Raw genomic sequence first — 26,206 nt, 5'->3', positions numbered from 1 at the left:
AAATGATTATATCACTGATTCAATTGGCTGATTTCACTTTTATTTTTTCAATTATGTAAAATGGAAATGAGATATTTGATCTTACAATTGAAGTAAATAGAGAATTATTTCATTGATAACAAGATCAAAATTCCTCCAGAAATATTTAGTCGAAATTGCATGTGAAGAGAGCATGGAGAGATCATGTTTCCAGTTGCTGCTTAGAAGCGCCCATATTTTATTCACTGTGATTTTATTACTTGCTTTTTATATTAAATTCAGCTCTGTAACTAGGTATAATTAGTTTTTTCATCAGCATTAGAATGCTTTGAAAAGGCATAACAACTATTTATAACTTATAAGTTTAAAGGTTATAATAACAATATTGTAATGACAGTGAGATAGATCCAATCAAAATGTCTTTATTTCTTTATTCTTATATTGTTGCACTCCTTTATTCCTTCTTCCTCATTATTACACCCCAATTATTCTCTATTCTTTATATTTTGCCTATTTTTATTTCTATACTTTAATTCTTTAGTCCATTATTCTGAACTTTGGCTCATTTTTTTCTAATTTTTTAACCCCATGCAGACCCTCTTAAACAGGTGTGTCTAAATTATCTCCCATTTTTGTTACTTAATATAGCTCAGGGTATTTCCAGTTTGCTGATAATTGTTCTCCATTGAAAATTATGATGAGCTTTAAAGGAAAGTAATTTGATTAAATCTTTCAAAAGGAAATATCTTTTGAAATTATAACAGAAAGGTAACATTTATAATGAGAAATAATTCACTTTATGAATTAACTAAAATAGATACTCAGTCATTAAATGAAAATGAAAGTCACAGACAAGGAAATAAAAATTTGTATGGTCTAAAATCAATTCTGTGTTCAATAAAATAATAGTACAAAAACAATTTTGGACATACAGCCATTGACAGGTAAACCCCACTCCTTTTCATTATTTTGTGCTACTTACACTTAATTTAAAAAAAATTGAAATGTATGGAATCTGTCAATAGGCATGATATTAGACAGCTGCACCAACAACACAAACAAAAAATCTAAAAACACTTCGTCTCTTTGACACATTCCCCATTTCCAGTCTCAATTTATCTAATCAATAGATGGAATGTCCATAACATATACCAAGCTTTACATCAATTAACCCAATCAATTCAAATGTCAAATGGTTAATAATTTTAGTTAACAGATTAACAAACCCGTCATTAAAACTAAATCAAACCCTCCTTTGAAGGAATAGTAGTGGGTGAAGTATTTTATGATATCACATGGAAAATTCATGAATAATATGGGATACTAAAATTAGACTTGTTTTATAAAAGGTTAAGATAATGAATATCAAAGAGAAGTCAACATTTATATTAATGACTGTACGCCATTTTAAACTAATTACTGGTTTCATAGTTTATTAGAGAAAACTCAGCCGCAGAATACTGTGTAACAGGAGCATATTTATATACACTCCTTATGATACTTTAGTTATACCCAGTCTTAATGAAAAACTGTTTGTTTACTGGCTGAAATCTTTTTTACATGTTTTACACATCCGTAATTAAGACATGACTATTACCCTTCTTTTAAAAGTTTATTTCTGTGCAAGATTTTTACCTGAAGAGTTTGTGGTTTCATGTGGAGACACATTGCCCTAAATCAGTTTAATTGTGTAAGCTAAGAATATGACTATGATTTTTTAATTTTTTATTTTATAGAATGGACAGAGAAGATCGTCGTCGTTACTTTATAGTGGGATCTGTAATACTAGAGGTAGTCACCCCATTGTTCTGGAAGAGAATAGAAAATGATTATACAAGCTGTGGCTTAGCATCACTACAGGATTTCTTAAATAAACAATCCACAATTCACGTCCTGTTTCACCTACGACACAGAAACACTTGGTGCTGCAAGGACAAGACAAAATGTTCCAATAATCGTTCCCTCCCACTCCAATATTGTCAATGGGATCTTCTGTATAAAGAAACTAATCCTGGCGTTAATCCACATGACTGCCATTGTAAGTTCTCCGCCAATCCTGTACAACCAGACAAACTAGATATCACCTTAGCCAGCCTGATTCTACTTAATTGCTGCACCCTAACACCAAATGAGAGAGCTGCCATCAAAGAGTTACGACAATACAAGAATGACTATCTCAGTCACAATATCAAAGGGGCAATAACCAAAGGAGAGTACAGAACACTATGGGCTGACTTGACAAACTTTATCTTACAACTGGACCCCAGTAAGCAAGATGACCTGACTAGGATAGAGGCCAGACCACTGGATGAAGCTTTATGTAGCAGTTATTGTATTAGTCTTCTTGATCTCCATGAAAGACTTGATGAGGTATGTCATGTATTTGTCACACTTTGTTAAAACAAATTCTCTTATAAAAGTGATCTGAAAGGAGCTGGTATAATATCTCTCTGAAAGTTATTCTGAGGAACATTGTTTCGAAATTACATAATTCAACCTTATAAAACCTCAAAAATAAATGTTGAAATTCATTGTTCAAATGCCACTAATGGGTATATATAACGGATGTACATCAGGGGACCTAGCCAGGAAATTCTGAGGGAGGAGGGAGGATTTTTTTTTTTGGGGGGGGGGGGTACATGGACTCACAGACCATAGACTTTAAAAGTGCAATTTGTTTTCAAGGGGGGTACATTCTATTCGAACCCCCTAAAACACCCTGGCTATGAGTGTGTATATTTACGACTTCTGAATTTTTTATTTAACCATCAATATGATCAAATTAGCAAGGGAAACATTCAACCCAAAGTTTATTAGTTTATTATGGTGAAGAAGGTATATTTCATTGACAGACACAAACTGATGCTAATTTTTTAAAGTTTCCAGACTTCTTTTTCATCTTCATTCAGACAGTATTTATGCATATAAAGGTAAACCAGGAAGGATACTTGGCAATTTAGAAGTGAGCTTGACCTGACAGGAAGACATTTCAATATTATTTAAAACACATCCACAGATGATGGTTAACTTTCATATACTAAATTAAAATCCTGGCCACCGTTTCACAAAGCCTTCTTAACTTACGATGATCGTATCAGTTTACGATCGGTTTACGTGTGGTTCTACGTTCCCGTTACATGTGTTTCACAAAGGCATCGTAAAGAACTACTAAGTTGATCGCAAGTTACGTCGTGTGTATCATCGTAAGTGTATCGTAAACCGAGAAGAGTGCTTTCTTTCACGTCCGCACTTTTATCGAGTATGGCATGCCAAATAAACATTTTTAAAAATAATTATTATGGAAGGCGAATTATGGAGATAGTTTTATATCAAAATTAATACAACTAAAGAATTTTAGTCCGTTTTCAATATTAATTCAAGATATATGACGCTTACAGTCATAGGACAAAAGTGAGTTCCCATTCAAAAATTGTCCGATCATTTCAACTAAAATTGGTATTTTTCAAAAAAATATTACAAAGTAAGTCTATGAGGGATTTTTATAAAATAGATACCATAAGATGCAGAAATGTCTGAAGTTTAATTGTTTATTTGGCTATATTTTTAGTGAGGTTCTTTTTCATTATTGAATGGGTTAAACACAAATGAATTTTTTTACGATTTTAATTTGGTTAGAATACATAGCAAACTTTGCCGTGAGTCAAGCAATATTTTTCTTTGTGTTCACCTCGTCAGTAATTTAAAATACATGTATTAACAACACTTTGTACCAATATTCTTTTTGGAGACAAAAACAGTCAAATATATTCAACGAAACAATCCGACACAGTGAGGGTCTAGATTAGGGGCAACGAAGGGGGGGGGGGTTGCATTTCTTTCTTTGTTCTGTAATTCTTTTAGCCATTCTTATCTTTTCAGCATTAAAATATGCTTATACTTTAAATTATGTGCCTCTTTAGAATTTGCACTACACAAATGAAACCATTTATCAATTTTGTTAAATGTCTGATTGAAACGAAACACAGAAAAATATAAATATTGTAACTTAGCTTATTTGTAATAATTTTGGGATATATGGGATAACAATTTAAGCAGTAGATTAGATGAAATTAGTTATATTTGATCTTATCTAGTTTGTAATATATGAGGAAATAGTAATGAGAAGCTAGCGCTGAGCATAAAGTTTTATAACATATACAGCATTATTAGTTATCCGACATTAAGAGTTATCTGGAATCTGACAAAGTAAAAATTTTATCACCAGAACAGGTTAGATTTATTATTGATAGCCCAATATAGAAAAAAATGCTTATCAATATAATCGTTTTGGAGGATTTTAATTTTTTTAACTTTTATTCGTGATGAGAGAAAAATAGGTTTTCCCCAACCCCCAAAAAATCAAAAACAATGTCATCCGTCTTCGAGCATTCGTCTTCCAGACCTATATAAAAAATATATTGTTTTTTATTTGTTGTTTTTGTTAAATTGGAATGCATTATGGATCTCTCAAATATGAAACTGAGGACGTAGGAATCATTCGGCGAAAGAGACGTTTGTATTCTGCAACTCCCTTAAAATTATCCATAAATTTTGAAATTATAAAGAAACTAAGGTTTCAACTCCATTAGACAAAGTTGATCTTCGTCTGCATGATTTGGCTATTTATTCGGTTCTATTTGGTCTGATAGCTCTTCAACTGTTTCTGTTTTTTGTGCATGTTTCGTTCCAAAAATCGAGAATTATAGCTCTTTGATTGTATGACTAGTTGTATGTTTTTTTCCCAGCTGTACAGAGCTTTTTGTTGTCAATGGTTATTTTTGTCGGAACTCTTTCACGAAATTTCATTGTAACATGGATGGTAAATTTTCATTTCATCTTCTGGTGACTTAACTCGGTTATTTTTAGCAGAGTGCGTTAACTGAATGATTTTTTTAGTTATTTCACTCTCCAATCCCGCCGTAGAGAACTTCTCGTTTGAAAAGCAAAGAATGGGAGGAGCTTAAACCAGTGCATTAACTACCATCTCAAAATGTGTTAATGCACAGTCTAGCTCCGCCTCCTTGGGTAGTAATTAGGGAGCAACCATTTGAACTTCATGGGGGCTATGTTTTTTTGTCTCAGTCGGAAGTCTGTTTTCGCAAAAAGCGCGATCAATCTTATTTAGTTTTTCAACGCTTTCAAAAATTTGTTCCCAATATTTAACACTATAAGGTATGGGGAAAATCTGGATTCAGAATTTATTTTTTGTAATCTGCTTGACCAGAATAAAAAAAAAACTGTATAAAATCTGGGATAAGAATATCTTTTTAGAAGAATAGGAAACATACCCCCCCCTCCCGGGCCCCACATAAAGTTCTATTTTCGTGTATTGGACAAGCTTCAAACATTTGTCCCTGGACCTAAGTTACATGAATTCGACACGCAATCAATTAATCGATCTTCCCCAGTTTTGGGGAACGAAAGAACATTTTGATTTACCTTTATAATTGGTATTAGGGATGTTTCCTTTAAATTTTATCACAACGTCCTTTTAAACTACAAGTCTTTTTTTATGTTTTGATGGCAAATAATCATAGAATAAATTTTTGCATTACCCCCCCCCCTTTTTTCCCTCCTTTTTTTTCTCTCCACACACCCTTTTTCAAGAAATTTTGGGAGGAAAAAATAAATGACTATCGAGTAAGAATCAAACGGCAACAATTCTTTGAATTTAAAACGTACCTTTTAGAATCGTACAAACAAATCCAACTAATATTAATTTTCTGAAATCAGTTATAGTATCAAGCCACTATTTGATTGACGTATCTAAAAATGCAGAAATGTTTAATTGGTTAGGGTTTAACCTTTAACATGTGTTAAAGGTTAAACCCCATACCCGTAGCCAGGGGGAGGGGGTTCGGGGGGATCGGACGACCCCCCCTTGAAAACAAATAAGCACTGTTAAAGTCAATGTTCTGTTCGAATTGTGACTGTTAAAGTCGAGTTTGTGAGTCCAACGAACACCCCCCCCCCCCCCCTTAAAAATTCCTGGCTACGGGCATGGACCCTAACCCTGTAGCCCATTAATGTTACAAATCATATATAGACACGCCTTACTCATTAACATATTTAATCATAAGTTAATTCGTAAAAGGCGTGCTATATATATATATAACTTGTTGTAACTATTATTGACACAATGTAGGAGAAGGATGTTAGGTTAACTTAAGTCTGCAATAGTGGACGAAAATACTGATGCTTATTAATGAACATAATGTGCATGGCTTAAATCATTGAACCAGTTCTGAAAAGGACCAGTTCAACATTTCATTCCAAATGATATACGTATATCAATATTTAATTTGGTAAGCAGAAAACGCAGAGTTTAGTTATTTTGTCAACTTTACTTTATATTCTCTCTCTTTTTTCTCTTTTTTTTTTTGGGGGGGGGGGGGGGCATTATTCTCTATTCTGTAAACCTCATTCACAACCTCATATATCTTGAGTTATTTCAAATAAATATCTGGTATTCAAGCGCCTATTAATGAGATAGGATGCTTAATACTATAAGAGTATCCACAAGTAGAGTTTTAATGGTCTCTTATAAAAGTCGGTGCATGAGAATATTATACCACAACCAACCAAAAAAGGGTTGCCTACTAAGTATATAAAAGCTAAAGAATATGCAAAGCATGTAATTTTTACGACGCAGGAGTTCGGGTTAAAGGGGTTCCCAACCGTGAATATTAAATAATATATACCGATTTGATTGGCCAATAAATGTTTTAACACACGACGTCATCAATTTACGTAAATATTTTGGAAATATACAGACGATATTTCGCAATCCACGGCTCCTAGGAAAGTTTCTTGTAGTGTAACGTAAAGCGGGAAATACGCGTTTATGTAGTTAAAATTGGTAATTTTAAATTAATAACTTTTTTTTACATTTAGGCTTCTTCCTTTTTTTCCAAAATTGTTACATTATTTGGAGAATTGCGATTTAATGTTATTTTTTTTTGTATCGTTTCTATCAAATTTTATTTTTATATTAAAACTAGAAATTGATCTGTTGTCTCACAAGGAAACAGCTGTTTTGACGTTTTATCTAGAAAAAAAATCCTAAATATTTTAAAAACTTTTCACCCACATTTTGTCGGCTTCAATTGAGTGAGTAATATTGAATTTCATGCTAAATACAGAAGCTTACCAGATTAAATTAACGCGACCTATTAAAATAGTCAAAACAAAAAGTTTTTATTCCAATTACAATTGAACTTTTTATATATCAATTCGAGATTTATGTCATGTTGATCTGTAATTATATATTTATTTGTATTAAAACTTGACCAACCTCTTAAAATCTGACGGACCGTACGCGAACAGTCCGACGTATGCCGCGTATTTTGAAAAAGTACGCGTACGGTACAAATACTCATATGGTCTGGAACATATATATTGTTGAAAACTAGTACTATACTATGTTGCCTTCTGGATGTCCTTAGTTTGTCTTTGTCATTTGGTTGCTGTCTTATTAACGTATAACCTACATTTCCAACAGTTTTGTATAGCTAAAACGGCTAATGTGTATAGAATAATTGTCTTTCTTTCCCTAAATAATATGCCTAAAAGAAGAAGGACCGAGGAGAGATGTGCACAGGCACTTGTTTCGATCTATCAATAGGAAGGTCGACAATCCATATATATATTACATATTGATAGTCGACCTTCCCATTGATAGAAACAGGTGCATGTGGCGATGTCCCTAAAATTTTTTAAAGTAAACAGACAAAAATGCTTCACTTTTCAATCTTTAACTTCCCCTCCCGCTTCCAAATTTGTTTCTACTGTATTAATTTTTGAAGACATGTCGCATCTACACAAAGTCTTATTGATCTGCAGCTTACCCCTATTAGTTTTGGTATATGTGATCTACATTAAATTCGATTCAAAAATAGTCACTCGAAAGGCATATATATCTAAATAGTTGCAATAAGTTCCATTAACCACGAAACTAATTACAGTCAGATATTTATTTCGATATTCTTATTAAAATACATTTCTTTTTTGGCCGAAATTACAAAAAAAATAATTATTATCTGGTTTGACTGTGAAACACTGATTTCAGATTTATATTGTACACATAACTTTAAAAACGGGAATAAAACATCCTTCTTTAAATGTTTTATCGATTACCACTGTGCCTGTAGTGATATAATTATAAATAGATTTCAGAACGCGGACGTGATAGAAAGCCTATTTATTAAATTTTGAAGACGTACGCCGGTAGGAAATAAGATTAGTAAACAATGATTAATACCTTAGATTTGCATTAAGTTAGTTGCTTGAATATACAAATAATCAAACGAAGATCGAAAGACTTCAAGTGTAGTTCTATAATATTGAAGATTCTTCTTCGTCTTCTAACATTTGAGGCATCTTGACAAAGAATAAAGAACGCTGCAGCCATGTTAGATGGATTAATTTATTTTCGTAGAAAAACTACGATGGAGTTACGACTGGGTATAGCTGTAGTAAGTTACGACAGGATTTACGCTTTATTTACGATCATCTTAACTTACGACGGCTTTGTGAAACGGCTGTAAATCCTACGATTTATTTACGATGGACTTACGATGACACGTAGACTTACGAAGGCTTTGTGAAACGGTACCCAGGTACCCTTCATAACTATTTACACCACTGGGATTATGCCAATGTTGGTGGATGTTTCGTCCCAGAGGGTATCACCAGCCCAATAGTCAACACTGAATATCAATAATGACTGTGGTCATTTTACAAATTTCCTGTTTACAAAACTTTGAATTTTTCCAAAAAGTAAGGATTTTCTTATCCCAAGCATAGATTACCTTAGCTGTATTTGGCACAACTTTTTGGAATTTTGGATCCTCAATGCTCTTCAACTTTTACTTGTTTGGCTTAATAAATATTTTGATATGAGCGTCATTGATGAGTCTTATGTAGAAGAAATGCGCATCTGGCGTACTAAATTAAAATCCTGGTACCTTTGATAACTATTAGGCAATCCAATTTCTGAGTAGAATATGACTTAATACAAAGTTTGTTACAACATTAACAGACAAGCATCCCATCTGATCTCCAACCGATGAGAGAACAATAATTAATATCAGTTATGGAACTTAAAAGTTCTGAGATGTGCAACTTTTTGTATTTAAGCATAGGAATGTTCAGATGAATTAAATTTGTGACCTTGAACTTGCAAGAACAAACAGTCTGAACTTTAGATTAGACACACCCTCAATTGATGTGCAACCATTAATACCAAGTATCATCTATATACCCCAAGGTTATCCAAATTTAGTGTACCAGTCACAACCAGCACAAACACACCTAAAGGAGTGATTCCAAGAAAGGGGTTTGGGGAGGGATGGGGATGGTATAAATAAGACTTACAATTGACTTACAACTGATTTCAATCTAATCAGAAATTGACATAGGTAAATGTTTATCAAATTTTGTTCGAGAATACATAAAAAGATACAACGAAAACAGAACAATGAAACTTAATCCATTACTAAAGTCACTAAAAAGAAGTTTATACAATTGATAGAATAAAACATAATGTATAAAAATGTTGTACAACTATATTTCAAGAAATTTATACATATTATTATAATATATACATATATACCAGCACTGCAGCAGCTGATTACTAACCTGGGCAATCAGTGGAATATTACAGGATGGTTTCTTGGTGTAACAATGTAACAAGCATATTTGAGGAATAAATATATAATGTTGTTTAAAAAAAACACCAAAAAAACAATTGGTTTTTAGGTGATGGTGTAAAGCTTTTTTGCTTTCCTAATGTACCATTTTCACTAGCCAAGGGTTGCAATCTACTTCCCTCCTCTCCAACCTTGGCAGATTAAGCCAATGACAACTTTGCTCTATCTATCGGTAGATTAAAGTCACTCCCTTTCCAAATACATTATTCTTGACCAATGGTAGCACTTGAACTCTTCAATTTGGATGTAAAAACACAGTAGCGTCTATATTCTTCACACTTGGAGAAGCAGAAAAGAACAAATATGTTGACATTCATGCATTTGTAAAAGAAACATACATGGGAACTTCTTTTAGTCGATTAAAAAAACATTCAAATTTTCACTAAATATAGTTGTATGTTTAGGATTGTAAAGACTTGTTACACAATAAGCATGTGGCAATTGTTTACACACACTGTCTACATTTACATGTGATCATGTTATAGGCATTTTTTATTGGATGCAGCAAGTTTCAACTGCAACCAATGAAAATCATTACCTTGTGTCTCCAAAATTCTATCTCAATCCGCCAAGGGTGGAGAGGAGGGAAGTGGATTATAACCCTTGGCTAGCGAAGATGCTTATGTACATGCAATTATTGAAATATATTCTCAAAATCTTTACAGATTAACTCTGCAATCCAGACCATGAACAACTCAGTACAGGGTTCTCTCCAAAACATGAGTACAACAGTTCAAAGTTCACTACAAAACCTGGGTATAACAGCTCAAAGTTCACTAGAAAACATGGAATCATCCATGCAAGAGATTGGTAACTCTGTACAAAGTTCGTTACAGAACATGGGAATATCAATGGAGGGTACACTGAGAAATATTGATACATCCCTGCAGGTAAGCAGATATATATATAATTTATCATTTTAACTCTTCTCTATTATACGTACAGTTATAAAAACCTAACCAAAACATAGCTTGTACATGTCCAAAGTAGAAATGATTAAAATAACTTGGCTTTAACTTTAGTCTTGAGAAACAAAAAATAATGATTAAAATGATTGTGAAAACTGAGGGAAATATTTGCTGTTGAACATTGAGAAATAATCATTTACTAATACTATTGCCAGATAAGATTTGATCATTTTACTTGTATGGTAAAAAGTTATATCAAACCATGTTTTTTGTTTACAGGAGTTATTGTTTTATGCCAGGAGAGGTATGGCATGTCAATGTTTTGCAGAGAGGAATGACAATCAAGGTAAGGAACTTAAAATGTAGGTGATCCCTTAATCAGAAAAAAATATTGGATGACTATAATATATCAGACTGTTAGACATCATTGATATAAAATTCCATTTCTTTTTAAATATTTGATGTCAACTGCCAAAGTTTACAGTATATAAAAGGGAAAATGCTAGATCTATGTCATTTGGACATTTGTGATTAGTTGTCTTAATTGCAATCATATCACATACCTCTTTTACACTCCTGCTAAAATGGCTATTTTTACACTTTTTTAATGTGGCTGGATGCTTTGATATTTTGACCAAATCAAAATAGGCCACTAGTACTGCCCTTTTATATAAAAGAGGGTAGATGATTGCAAGATACACTGAAAGAGGGGAATTCTTCTTGGACCAGGATTCAATATTATGACTCACTATTTGCAAGACACACTGTCCAATGTTTTTGTAATCACAATTCATTTAATTATATAGTTACTGTTTTTTCATGGCTTCATAACTGCATAAAAATGTTACAGTTGATAAACATTGTTGGTTAAATTCCTTTATTAAACATTTAATTTTGTACATGCATTTACAAATATTGAATTACATTTAAAATTTAATTTAAGCCTGTTCTTTGCTAATGGTGTCCTTAAGCTAAATAAAGTACACCATTGTATATAGTTATCAAAAGTACAAGGATTATAATATATCCTATGAAATTGTAATTTACTTTCTTCAATTTAGTTTTTATAATCTTTTATCTTTGAATAAAACATTTAATTTTTACTTACTTAAAAGTCCTTATGATTTACCACTTATTAGTTTTACAACATAAACAGTCCTTACTTTTTTCAGACAAAATACTTCCTTCAAGAAAGAATTATCAACTAGGACAGTCAATCTTCAAACTACATCAGCAGATAGACCTTACATCAGAAGTTGGTGATAACTGGAGAGAATTTGTAACAGAAATAGTGATGATGGATGATGGTAGACTGGTGATGTGTTTACCTACCCAGAACAGACTAGTGATCTGTAATACAGATGGATCACAGGTAGACAGTATACATGTACAGGGTAGACCATTGTGTGTTACAGCAGTCAACAACTCTACAATAGCTGTTACAGTGGAGCATAGTATGTGTATAGAGATGTATGACATAAACAATAAACTCAAACTTAAATCAATATCACCACCTGGAATGTGGTGGTGGAGTGGAATTACAACTATAAACAACAAGTTAGTTGTACGTGGTTACAAGAAACTACTGATCATAGATCATCAGACAGGAGAGGTGGTACAGACAATATACACTGACTATCATCCTGTCAGGTTACATGGTTCTGGTGACAGAATATTCTACAGTCAAAACAGCTTATTAAACAACAAGCTGTACTGGTACAGTTACACTGATCACAGACATCACACTCTAACATTACCATCACATCCCAATAGTATGACAACACTACAAGATGGCAGTCTATATGTGGCATGTAAGAATGGATCAGTACAACATGTGTCATCTGATGGTAAACAGTATAAAACTGCGAAGACTATAGGACTTACATCATTAGGCAATGGTGGTCATTTGTATTACAATTGCAAACAGAGAAAACTGGTTACCTATAATACTTCTACCATAAACATCTTTCATGAAAAATAAAATCAGTTCCAGTAAATTAAGTGTTTCTTGATATAATTAACATAAATACCATAAATATTTTATAAATAAGAATAGGAGGAAATGAGGGACATATTCTATTACAACATGTGTAATCTGATAGTAAACAATATAAAACATGTTTAAAACTAAATAACAGAGAAATAATGATCAGTTATAATAAGAAACAAAGAAAACTTACTACAATTCAAAGGTCATTAGGCAGCAACCATTTGATTTTCTGGGGGGGCTATGGTTTTTTTTGGAAAAAAAAGTTTGTTTCCAGTTTTTGGAGAAAAAAATAATTTGTTTTTGATTCTGAGAAAAAAAAATTGTTTGTTTCACCCTCAGCTGCCACTATTATGTAATGCTAAAATTGAAAGAAAAAAATTGTTTTCGACTTGTCACGAAAAAAATAGATTGTTTTTCGCCGCAGGCGAAAAAAAAAGTTTGTACAGAAAAAAAAACCATAGCCCCCCCCAGAAAATCAAATGGTTGCTGCCTTAGGAGAGAAACTAGTTGTTCTATTGTATATTAAGATATAAACTATGCATTATTGTGTGTCTTGTGATTATACTGCCTGTAATGGGAGACCTTAATTGACAATAAAATCTATTTGATTTATACCCTTTATATTCTTTTGAGATTACTAGTGCGTTGAATGATGTGTGCCTTCTTGACTAGGTTACATTTAAAATATGAAGAGATGAAAGTTTATGAAATAAATAGTTTAAAAAACCTAGTGTAACTAGGTGTAGTGGTGCTGGGACATAGGTTCTGACTGTGTTACACATTGTATACCTTACCTTGGTAACTAGGTGTGGTGGTGCTGGGACATAGGTTCTGACTGTGTTACACATTGTATACCTTACCTTGGTAACTAGGTGTGGTGGTGCTGGGACATAGGTTCTGACTGTGTTACACATTGTATACCTTACCTTTGTAACTAGATGTGGTGGTGCTGGGACATAGGTTCTGACTGTGTTACACATTGTATACCTTACCTTGGTAACTAGGTGTGGTGGTGCTGGGACAAAGGTTCTGACTGTGTTACACATTGTATACCTTACCTTGGTAACTAGGTGTGGTGGTGCTGGGACATAGATTCTGACTGTGTTACACATTGTATACCTTACCTTTGTAACAAGATGTGGTGGTGCTGGGACATATGTTCTGACTGTGTTACACATTGTATACCTTACCTTTGTAACTAGATGTGATGGTGCTGGGACATAGGTTCTGACTGTGTTACACGTTGTATACCTTACCTTGGTAACTAGGTGTGGTGGTGCTGGGACAAAGGTTCTGACTGTGTTACACATTGTATACCTTACCTTGGTAACTAGGTGTGGTGGTGCTGGGACATAGATTCTGACTGTGTTACACATTGTATACCTTACCTTTGTAACAAGATGTGGTGGTGCTGGGACATATGTTCTGACTGTGTTACACATTGTATACCTTACCTTTGTAACTAGATGTGATGGTGCTGGGACATAGGTTCTGACTGTGTTACACATTGTATACCTTACCTTTGTAACTAGGTGTGGTGGGTAGTGCTGGAACATAGGTTCTGACTGTGTTACACATTGTATACCTTACCTTTGTAACTAGATGTGGTGGTGCTGGGACATAGGTTCTGACTGTGTTACACATTGTATACCTTACCTTTGTAACTAGATGTGGTGGTGCTAGGACATAGGTTCTGACTGTGTTACACATTGTATACCTTACCTTTGTAACTAGAAGTGGTGGTGCTGGGACATAGGTTCTGACTGTGTTACACATTGTATACCGTACCTTTGTAACTAGATGTGGTGGTGCTGGAACATTGGTTCTAACTGTGTTACACATTGTACACCTTACCTTTGTAACTAGGTGTGGTGGGTAGTGCTGGGACATAGGTTCTGACTGTGTTACACATTGTATTCCTTACCTTTGTAACTAGATGTGGTGGTGCTGGGACATAGGTTCTGACTGTGTTACACCTTGTATACCTTACCTTGGTAACTAGGTGTGGTGGTGCTGGGACATAGGTTCTGACAATGTTACACATTGTATACCTTACCTTGGTAACTAGGTGTGGTGGTGCTGGGACAAAGGTTCTGACTGTGTTACACCTTACCTTTGTAACTAGGTGTGGTGGGTGGTGCTGGAACATAGGTTCTGACTGTGTTACACATTGTATACCTTACCTTTGTAACTAGATGTGGTGGTGCTAGGACATTGGTTCTGACTGTGTTACACATTGTACACCTTACCTTTGTAACTAGGTGTGGTGGGTAGTGCTGGGACATAGGTTCTGACTGTGTTACACATTGTATTCCTTACCTTTGTAACTAGATGTGGTGGTGCTGGGACATAGGTTCTGACTGTGTTACACATTGTACACCTTACCTTTGTAACTAGATGTGGTGGTGCTGGGACATAGGTTCTGACTGTGTTACACATTGTATACCTTACCTTTGTAACTAAATGTGGTGGTGCTGGGACATAGGTTCTGACTGTGTTACACATTGTATACCTTACCTTTGTAACTAGATGTGGTGGTGCTGGGACATAGGTTCTGACTGTGTTACACATTGTATACCTTACCTTTGTAACTAGATGTGGTGGTGCTGGGACATTTGTTCTGACTGTGTTACACATTGTACACCTTACCTTTGTAACTAGGTGTGGTGGGTAGTGCTGGGACATAGGTTCTGACTGTGTTACACATTGTATTCCTTACCTTTGTAACTAGATGTGGTGGTGCTGGGACATAGGTTCTGACTGTGTTACACATTGTATACCTTACCTTTGTAATTAGATGTGGTGGTGCTGGAACATAGGTTCTGCCTGTGTTAAACATTGTATACCTTACCTTTGTAACTAGATGTGGTGGTGCTAGGACATTGGTTCTGACTGTGTTACACATTGTACACTTTACCTTTGTAACTAGGTGTGGTGGGTAGTGCTGGGACATAGGTTCTGACTGTGTTACACATTGTATACCTTACCTTTGTAACTAGATGTGGTGGTGCTGGGACATAGGTTCTGACTGTGTTACACATTGTATTCCTTACCTTTGTAACTAGATGTGGTGGTGCTGGGACATAGGTTCTGACTGTGTTACACATTGTATACCTTACCTTTGTAACTAGATGTGGTGGTGCTGGGACATAGGTTCTGACTGTGTTACACATTGTATACCTTACCTTTGTAACTAGATATGGTGGTGCTGGGACATTGGTTCTGACTGTGTTACACATTGTACACCTTACCTTTGTAACTAGGTGTGGTGGGTAGTGCTGGGACATAGGTTCTGACTGTGTTACACATTGTATACCTTACCTTTGTAACTAGATGTGGTGGTGCTGGGACATAGGTTCTGACTGTGTTACACATTGTATACCTTACCTTTGTAACTAGATGTGGTGGTGCTAGGACATTGGTTCTGACTGTGTTACACATTGTACACTTTACCTTTGTAACTAGGTGTGGTGGGTAGTGCTGGGACATAGGTTCTGACTGTGTTACACATTGTATTCCTTACCTTTGTAACTAGATGTGGTGGTGCTGGGACATAGGTTCTGACTGTGTTACACATTGTACACCTTACCTTTGTAACTAGATGTGGTGGTGCTGGGACATAGGTTCTGACTGTGTTACACATTGTATACCTTACCTTTGTAACTAGATGTGGTGGTGCTGGGACATAGGTTCTGACTGTGTTACACATTGTATACCTTACCTTTGTAACTAGATGTGGTGGTGCTGGGACATTGGTTCTGACTGTGTTACACATTGTATACCTTACCTTTGTAACTAGATGTGGTGGTGCTGGGACATAGGTTCTGACTGTGTTACACATTGTATTCCTTACCTTTGTAACTAGATGTGGTGGTGCTGGGACATAGGTTCTGACTGTGTTACACATTGTATACCTTACCTTTGTAACTAGATGTGGTGGTGCTGGGACATAGGTTCTGACTGTGTTACACATTGTATACCTTACCTATGTAACTAGATGTGGTGGTGCTAGGACATTGGTTCTGACTGTGTTACACATTGTACACTTTACCTTTGTAACTAGGTGTAGTGGGTAGTGCTGGGACATAGGTTCTGACTGTGTTACACATTGTATTCCTTACCTTTGTAACTAGATGTGGTGGTGCTGGGACATAGGTTCTGACTGTGTTACACATTGTACACCTTACCTTTGTAACTAGATGTGGTGGTGCTGGGACATAGGTTCTGACTGTGTTACACATTGTATACCTTACCTTTGTAACTAGATGTGGTGGTGCTGGGACATAGGTTCTGACTGTGTTACACATTGTATACCTTACCTTTGTAACTAGATGTGGTGGTGCTGTGTTACACATTGTATACCTTACCTTTGTAACTAGATGTGGTGGTGCTGGGACATTGGTTCTGACTGTGTTACACATTGTACACCTTACCTTTGTAACTAGGTGTGGTGGGTAGTGCTGGGACATAGGTTCTGACTGTGTTACACATTGTATTCCTTACCTTTGTAACTAGATGTGGTGGTACTGGGACATAGGTTCTGACTGTGTTACACCTTACCTTTGTAACTAGGTGTGGTGGGTGGTGCTGGAACATAGGTTCTGACTGTGTTACACATTGTATACCTTACCTTTGTAACTAGATGTGGTGGTGCTAGGACATAGGTTCTGACTGTGTTACACATTGTACACCTTACCTTTGTAACTAGGTGTGGTGGGTAGTGCTGGGACATAGGTTCTGACTGTGTTACACATTGTATTCCTTACCTTTGTAACTAGATGTGGTGGTGCTGGGACATAGGTTCTGACTGTGTTACACATTGTATACCTTACCTTTGTAATTAGATGTGGTGGTGCTGGAACATAGGTTCTGACTGTGTTACACATTGTATACCTTACCTTTGTAACTAGATGTGATGGTGCTGGGACATAGGTTCTGACTGTGTTACACATTGTATACCTTACCTTTGTAACTAGATGTGGTGGTGCTGGGACATAGGTTCTGACTGTGTTACACATTGTATACCTTACCTTTGTAACTAGATGTGGTGGTGCTGGGACATAGGTTCTGACTGTGTTACACATTGTACACCTTACCTTTGTAACTAGATGTGGTGGTGCTGGGACATATGTTCTGACTGTGTTACACATTGTATACCTTACCTTTGTAACTAGATGTGGTGGTGCTGGGACATAGGTTCTGACTGTGTTACACCTTACCTTTGTAACTAGGTGTGGTGGGTGGTGCTGGGACATAGGTTCTGACTGTGTTACACATTTTATACCTTACCTTTGTAACTAGATGTGGTGGTGCTGGGACATAGGTTTTATGCAGCAGGGACATATTACTGGGGGCTGAAAACAGAACAACAGGTTATGATTAAGTAATAAAGAACACAAATTCTATTTTTTATAAACAGATTTTTTTCTACTGACAGCTTAAAGCCTGTAAAAAAATAAAGTCTGTGCATAAAAATTCTTAAAGCCAGTGTCTCGTCTACTTTTGCTGTTAATTGTAGACTCACCAAAAATAAGGTGAAAAAATCAATCAAAATATTCCTCTAGATACTATCTTTTGATTGTAAGAAGCTTCTGTCCAAGTTTGGTAAAAACCTAGGATAGTTGATGAATCTAAAAAATGTATTCAAAACTTTAACTGCAGACTGTATGTAATATTTACCAGAAGAAAAAATCCACTTATAAGTATAATATAGATAAACAGGTACAAAATTTTAACATTTCCTTCTAGATACTAGCTTTTGTTTATAATCAAGCTGATGTCTTATTTTGGTACAAATCCAGGAGAGTATAAGGAAGTTACTATAAATTTTAAAAACTTTAACCACAGAGTGAATGTATGGTATCTGGCAGAAAACTATGTCCATTTATGAGTAAAATACTGAGAAAAAAAAATGATTTTTTTTTACAAAATTTACTTCTGGATACTACTACCTTTTGATCACAAACAAGCTTCTGTCCAAGTTTGGTACAAATCGAGGATAGTTTAAGAAAGTTATTAAAATTTAAAAACTATAACCACAGAGTGAATATTTGTGGCTGTTGCGGCTAAAACGTCACCAACAAAATGTTGGATCACTATGTCTAACTTTTTCCACCACAGTCAAAGGCTCAACAAAAATCATACTTTCTACATTTACTACTTAAATGTTTTAACAGAACTTTGTTATTTTCTAATTTGAGGAAATTTGAGATGAAAGATATTTTTCAAACATCTATAATTTTCTCTGAAAGTGGTACATAATATAACTAGAGGTTCTCAAAAGCCTGTATCGCTCACCTGATTCTACTTGGGTTTTTGAAATCATATAAAGAGATAAAATTTGGCTACAAAGTAACAACACTTGACCAGCACCTCATTAAGAAAGGAACATTTATGCTATGTTTGCTTTCATTCAATTCAGTGGTTCTCTAAAACAAGACATTTGTATGTATTTCCCATAGGGTCCTATGTTAAACCAAGTCCCCTGCTGGAAGCCACCTTGGTTGATTGATTAGCTACAAAGTAACAACACTTGGTCAGCATGTCATAAGGAACATTCATGCTATGTTTGACTTCATTCCATCCAGTGGTTCTCTAAAAGAAGACATTTGTATGTATTTCCCATTGGATCCTATGTTAAACTAAGTCCCCCCCTGGCAGCCATCTTGGATGATGGATCGGCTACAAAGTAACAACACTTGGTCAGCACCTCATAAGGAACATTCATGCCATGTTTGGTTTTATTACATTCAGTGGTTCTCTAAAAGAAGTCATTTGTATGCATTTCCCATAGGGTCCTATGTTAAACTAATTCCCCCGCTGGCGGCCATCTTGAATAATGGATCGGCTACAAAGTAACAACACTTGGTCAGCACCTTATAAGGAACATTCATGCCATGTTTGGTTTCATTTTATTCAGTGGTTCTCTAAAAGAAGTCATTTGTATGCATTTCCCATAGGGTCCTATGTTAAACTAAGTCCTCCGCAGGCGTCCATCTTGGATGATGGATCGGCTACAAAGTAACAACACTTGGTCAGCACCTTATGAGGTACATTCCTGCCATGTTTGGTTTCATTCCATTCAGCGGTTCTCTTAAAGAAGTCATTTGTATGCATTTCCCATAGGGTCCCATGTTAAACTAAATCCCCCGCTGGCAGCCATCTTGGATGATGGATCGGCTACAAAGTAACAACACTTGGTCAGCACCTCATAGGGAACGTTCATGCCATGTTTGGTTTTATTCCATTCAGTGGTTCTCTAAAAGAAGTCATTTGAATGCATTTCCCATAGGGTCCTATGTTAAACTAAGTCCCCCGCTGGTGGTCATCTTGGATGATGGATCGGCTACAAAGTAACAACACTTGATTAGCACCTTATAAGGAACATGCATGCCATGGTTGGTTTTATTCCATTCAGTGGTTCTCTAAAAGAAGTCATTTGTATGCATTTTCCATAGGGTCCTATGTTAAACTAAGTCCCCCGCTGGCGGCCATCTTGGATGATGGATCGGCTACAAAGTAACAACACTTTGTCAGCACCTCATAAGGAACATTCATGCCATGTTTGGTTTTATTCCATTCAGTGGTTCTCTAGAAGAAGTTCAAAATGTAAAAAGTTTACAATGACGACGGAGGATGGACGCCAAGTGATGAGAAAAGCTCACTTGGCCCTTCGGGCCAGGTGAGCTAAAAAGGGAGAGAACTCACTTTTTGAAATTTTGAAATTTTTGTTAAAGGGTCAAAGTAAATATTTTGTCAACATTTTATGAAAATTAAACAAGCCAAATAAGTTTTAGTCAAGGTGTTTGGCACCAGCTTTAACAACACCTCAATAATCTAAATTTATTCATATTGAATTCAAAGAATGGAAAGAATGTGCTCTTGAAATTATTACTGTAAATTCAGAAATTATAGCAAAGTTTTTATTATTGCGAAAAATGCGGCAGTGCTATTATCGCAATAATTCAAACTTGGATATTGAATTTTGTTTAAATGAATTAAACAGGATTTTTTGAAACATCGCAAAAAATTGCAATAATAAATGCACACAATAATTTCTGAATTTGCAGTTATAAGTTTCTCCTTAACCTAGTGTGGACAACACAAAATCTTACATGAAAGAAGTTGTATTTTCATTTCCTCCTTGTTCCCTTTCCCCTCTATCGCTTCCCAATCTGCATCTTCTATCCCACAATCCATTGTTCCAACACAAATCTTCTCATTTCCTGTGTAAACTTTACCAGGTGAAGTGTACTCAAAACAGTATCCACCACCATCATATATTTCAGATATCACAGCATCTGCAAACTGATCTCCAGAACTATGAAAATATATACAAATGTTCTGCTTAGATAATTGTATAAAATAAAAGAATGGAAAACTTCTTTATCTTTGACTGTTTACCTTTACCATGATAACAACATGGTTCTGGATCAAAATGAAAATTTTAAAAATGAAAAAAATTGTCAAAATAGGTGCAATTTAAGTCTCTCATGTTATACATTGTGGTTGAGGATAATATATATAGGAAGCAGTTCAACTTAGAAATGTTTATGTTTTTGTACATATTTATTAAAAGCTGACTTGTAATGTGTAATACATGTAACTCAACATTACTCAACTATTTTAGTAATTTATGTGTACATTTTATAATGAGCATAACATACTGCTCTTTTTTGTTGTTAAAAGGATGAGGAATTGATATCTACCTTGGCACATTCTATTTGTGTTTGATGTTTTTCTTTGTATCTATTTAATGAGTTAATAGATGTAGGAAGATGTGGTGTGAGTGCCAAAGAGTCAACTCTCCATCCAATTAACAATTTATAAAAGTAAACCATTATAAGCCTTTTTCAACCAATTTTTATAGGTGATTTTATGTTTTGCTGTTACACCACAGTCCCAGGTTTAGGAGGCGGGATGAGCACTTACAAACATAGTTAACCCACCACTTCCTTATATGCCTGTCCCAAGTCAGGAGCATGTAGTTTATTGGTTCTTGTTGGTTATGTCTGTTATATTTGTTTTTATATGTAAATTGTTTAGTTATAAATAAGACCATTAGCTTTCTCATTTGAATTGTTTAATTTTTTTCCATCTCAATTCATGCAATTCATGTTTAGTTGTTTTTTTTATTTATTTATAACCATTTGAGACCTCAAGTTGCAGTTACAAATAATATAATGTGGTATGATTGCATAATGATTGCATAATGAAACAACTATTCACCATATTCGCAGTTATATTACCCAGTTTAGAACCCATTACAAAATCCACTTCAATATCAACAATCATTAAAATAAATACAATCCACTAAAATGTACCTGGTAATAGCAAAAATTTGTTAAGTCTAAAAGGTTGGGTTGCAATATTTGTGACTTATTAATGTAGAATGTTTACAACATAGTTACAAATACATGAAAGTTCCAAGTAAGATAAAATTGTGAAAAAAAATGTTTTTTGCAAATTTAATACCCGACTTCTTATAACTGCTCATCATAAATCATCTTTATGACAGACGAATGAATTCCTGTCCTAGACATGCTAATTTCTATGCGAGGAATGTTTGAACTAAAATTTCACCAGTTAATAATAGTATTTTGTGCTGGACAAATATTGGATGTAATTTAAGAATAGGCAATAAGAGATATTGTTTACAGCTTTATATACCTTACCTGTCAATATCCAGCTTGACAACAACTTTCATTCCTTTTTGTAGTTTTGGTGGATATAGGAAAGACTATAAAATAAATAATCAATATAACTATGTATACAACAAATACATTTTTAGAAATAGATAAATGAAGGCACATTATAATAAGGCTATTTAAAATTCATCCCAACGAAATGGACAAGTCCTTTAATTATGTTTTATTGCCCAACAGAAGCCCATACAACCATATTTCTATACCCCAGTTAACAATTATTGATATCTCAGGGGTCCCTTACTATATATGTAAAGAAAAGAAAGTATATCTCATATATGATATATAAGGTCAAGAAATTAAGATGAAATATGTTACAAGTGTGCTGATTAAATCATAGGTATCTGAAACTGATCAGATTGAGATATTGTTAACAGATGCTATTTAAAGCAATCATAAATGCATCAGATCCTTGTCAAATATATCTATCTTTCCATGAAATAGCATAACCTAAATAGATTCAGGTATATTTTTTTACACTATATTTATATGTATATTTGATATTTAAAATAGTTCTATTAAAAAGGTATGGTACTGTATTTCTCAGTCACATATCCCTATCACAAAAGGTGATATTGGATAAGAATTTAAACAATCATGTTTCTGAGAAAAAATTAACAACTAATGAATAACTAAACTGCCTATACATATTGAAATTGTTACATTTTAATGTTGTGGTTCTGTTGTATTCTCCTCTTATATTTAATGAGTTTTCCTCAGTTTTAGTTTGTAACCCAGATTTGTTGTTTTTTTTCTATTGATTTAGGAGTTTCTAACAGCAGTATACTACTGTTGCCTTTATTTACTGTAATATTATTTTCAAAAGTCAACCAGTATATTGCAAAATGTGAAGAAATGTTTTTTTTTATATGTTTTATGAAATAGAACTAAAAGTTACTGTTAAAACTTACTGGACATTTTGGTCTTTTAATGATGTAATCCGGTTTTGTCTTGTCTAGATCAACCAAATCTAGGATATACCTTCCTCTCTTCAGTAGGTAGGAGTCAACCAAAATACAATTCTTAAATACTTCCAGCTTATACCCATCTTGTTTAACTGGACTCTGAAAAAAAAGGAACATAAATTTGGGGATCAATAAACTATTCTATAGATGATTATTCCGTGTGACCCATACAAAATATAATGTATCTTTTTAACAGAGAATATAATTTTTATACGACCGCAAATTTTGAAAAAAATTTCGTCGTATATTGCTATCACGTTGGCGTCTGCGTCGTCGTCGTCGTCGTCGTCGTCGTCCGGCGTCCGAATACTTTTAGTTTTCGCACTCTAACTTTAGTAAAAGTGAATAGAAATCTATGAAATTTTAACACAAGGTTTATGACCATAAAAGGAAGGTTGGTATTGATTTTGGGAGTTTTGGTCCCAACATTTTAGGAATAAGGGGCCAAAAAGGGCCCAAATAAGCATTTTCTTGGTTTTCTCACCATAACTTTAGTTTAAGTTAATAGAAATCTATGAAATTTTGACACAAGGTTTATGACCACAAAAGAAAGATTGGGATTGATTTTGGGAGTTTTGGTTTCAATAGTTTAGGAATAAGGGGCCAATAAAGGGCCCAAATAAGCATTTTTCATGGTTTTTGCACAATAACCTTAGGTTAAGTAAATGGAAATCTATGAAATTTAAACACAATGTTTATGACCACAAAAGGAAGGTTGGTATTTATTTTGGGAGTTTAGGACCCAACAGATTAGGAATTAGGGGCCAAAAAGGGACCCAAATAAGCATTTTTCTTGGTTTTCGCACTATAATGTTAGTATAAGTAAATACAAATCTATGAAATTTAAACACAAGGCTTATGACCATAAAAGGAAGGTTGGTATTGATTTTGGGAGTTTTGGTCCCAACAGTTTAGGAAAAAGGGGCCCAAAGGGTCCAAAATTAAACTTTGTTTGATTTCATCAAAATTGAATAATTGGGGTTCTTTGATATGCCGAATCTAACTGTATATGTAGATTCTCAACTTTTGGTCCCGTTTTCAAATTGGTCTACATTAAGGTCCAAAGGGTCCAAAATTAAACTTAGTTTGATTTTGACAAAAAATGAATCGGTTGGGTTCTTTGATATGTTGAATCTAAAAATGTACTTAGATTCTTGATTATTGAAGTTTTTTTGGTCCAGTTTTCAAATTGGTCTACATTAAGGTCCAAAGGGTCCAAAATTAAACTTTGTTTGATTTCATCAAAAATTGAATCCTTGGGGTTCTTTGATATGCCAAATCTAACTGTGTATGTAGATTCTTCATTTTTGGTCCTGTTTTCAAATTTCAAATTTTACATTAAAGTCCAAAGGGTCCAAAATTAAACTAAGTTTCATTTTAACAAAAATTGAATTCTTGGGCCTCTTTGATATGCTGAATCTAAACATGTACTTAGATTTTTGATTATGGGCCCAGTTTTCAAGTTGGTCCAAATCAGGATCTAAAATTATTATATTAAGTATTGTGCAATAGCAAGTCTTTTCAATTGCACAGTATTGTGCAATGGCAAGAAATATCTAATTGCACAATATTGTGAAATAGCAAATTTTTTTTTAATTAGAGTTATCTTTCTTTGTCCAGAATAGTAAGCAAGAAATATCCTATTTGTGCAATAGCAAGAATTTTTTTTAATTGGAGTTATCTTTCTTTGTCCAGAATCAACTTTAATCTTTGTTATATACAATATACAATGTATATACACTTTTTACTACCAACTGAAAAATTTAAATAATCTTTACCATTCAGTGATAACAAGCAGTTTTTTTACATCTTAATATTTTATGATGTATTTAAATGAGTAGTTATTGTTGCAAACTCCATTAGAAATTTGAATTGATATCAGTTTTGAAAAAGGGAAACGGGGATGTGAAAAAAAAGGGGGGGGGGGGGTTAAATTTTTCTCATTTCAGATTTCATAAATAAAAAGAAAATTTCTTCAAACATTTTTTTGAGAGGATTAATATTCAACAGCATAGTGATTTGCTCAAAGGCAAAAAAAAACTTTTAAGTTCATTAGACCACATTCATTCTGTGTCAGAAACCTATGCTGTGTCAACTATTTAATTTTAGATTTAAAAAGTTTGAAGAAGAAATCTTTAATTGATTTGTAAAATCTTGGCATTTGTTTTGTGTAAAAAAAAACCCATGTAATGTCAAAAATTTGATCACAATCCAAATTCAGAGCTGTATCATGCTTGAATGTTTTGTCCATACTTGCCCCAACTGTTCAGGGTTCGACCTCTGCGGTCGTATAAAGCTGCGCCCTGCGGAGCACCTGGTTTGCTTTGTAATTTGCTTCTTTTAAGATAAAAACAAACTAGATTTGTAAATATGTTTTCCATTTTCACCTTTTACTTTGAATATAAATATTAATAAAAGTTGACGGCTTCATACTTTTGTTTTGGTATTTATTAAAATATATCATATTTTGTCCTAAATTGAATATACTGTTGGCACTTCCTTATGACAGATTTGTAAAAGTTCTTCCAAATTTATTTCTAAATCTCTGGTGATATTTGAATTTTATGTAAAATTGTACTACTGTGGATTCATTAATATTCGTTGGCTACCAATTTTCATGGATTATGTGGGTACAGGTTTATCACGAATTTAAATGTTTAATTTTCCATTGCCTTGTATGTTGACTTTGTCAAAATCACGAAATTGAATATCCACAAAAGTGTCAGTTTTCCTCAACCCAAGAAAATTGGTACCCATGAAAACAAATCAATCCACAGTATACACTGTATTGTTATAATTTCCAATAACAAATACTGTTTAATCTAAAAACCTAAACAATATTGATTCATTGATGGTTGATTGCTAAATATCAAGTGGCAATTATGTCATACATATTCAGGATGAGAAACCATCAACAATAGTTACAATAGATTTGTCATGTAAGAAAGGC

General features: G+C 34.2%; 2 protein-coding genes across 2 annotated transcripts in view; one reads left to right on the top strand and one right to left on the bottom strand.

The window, feature by feature from the left end:
• The window catches only part of LOC143084976 (uncharacterized), a 170,965-nt gene that overhangs the window by 63,418 nt on the left and 81,341 nt on the right, over positions 1–26,206 (bottom strand). Inside the window, exons 39-42 of the mRNA XM_076261084.1 lie at positions 23,203–23,355; positions 22,262–22,326; positions 20,702–20,907; positions 17,877–17,941 (exon numbers count right to left, since the gene is read on the bottom strand). Coding sequence (XP_076117199.1) covers positions 17,877–17,941; positions 20,702–20,907; positions 22,262–22,326; positions 23,203–23,355 — 489 coding nt within the window. The remainder of the gene's footprint in view (positions 1–17,876; positions 17,942–20,701; positions 20,908–22,261; positions 22,327–23,202; positions 23,356–26,206) is intronic.
• On the top strand, positions 667–12,793 carry LOC143084977 (uncharacterized). The gene is made up of 5 exons (XM_076261085.1): positions 667–747; positions 1,716–2,349; positions 10,355–10,579; positions 10,877–10,943; positions 11,770–12,793. Exons 2-5 carry the CDS (start codon positions 1,717–1,719, stop codon positions 12,576–12,578), a joined length of 1,734 nt encoding a protein of 577 aa, XP_076117200.1. The 5' UTR covers positions 667–747; position 1,716; the 3' UTR covers positions 12,579–12,793.

Source organism: Mytilus galloprovincialis, chromosome 8, assembly GCF_965363235.1.
Source record: "Mytilus galloprovincialis chromosome 8, xbMytGall1.hap1.1, whole genome shotgun sequence".
Taxonomy (NCBI): domain Eukaryota; kingdom Metazoa; phylum Mollusca; class Bivalvia; order Mytilida; family Mytilidae; genus Mytilus; species Mytilus galloprovincialis.
This window is presented reverse-complemented; position numbering and strand designations above follow the sequence as displayed.

Bases quoted from the DNA above. Each gene is read 5' to 3' on its own strand.
- LOC143084977 (XM_076261085.1), top strand. From the start codon at position 1,717: ATGGACAGAGAAGATCGTCGTCGTTACTTTATAGTGGGATCTGTAATA. The intron at 2,350-10,354 runs GTATGTCATGTA...AAATCTTTACAG, and splicing joins TCCATGAAAGACTTGATGAG to ATTAACTCTGCAATCCAGAC. The intron at 10,580-10,876 runs GTAAGCAGATAT...TTTTGTTTACAG, and splicing joins ATATTGATACATCCCTGCAG to GAGTTATTGTTTTATGCCAG.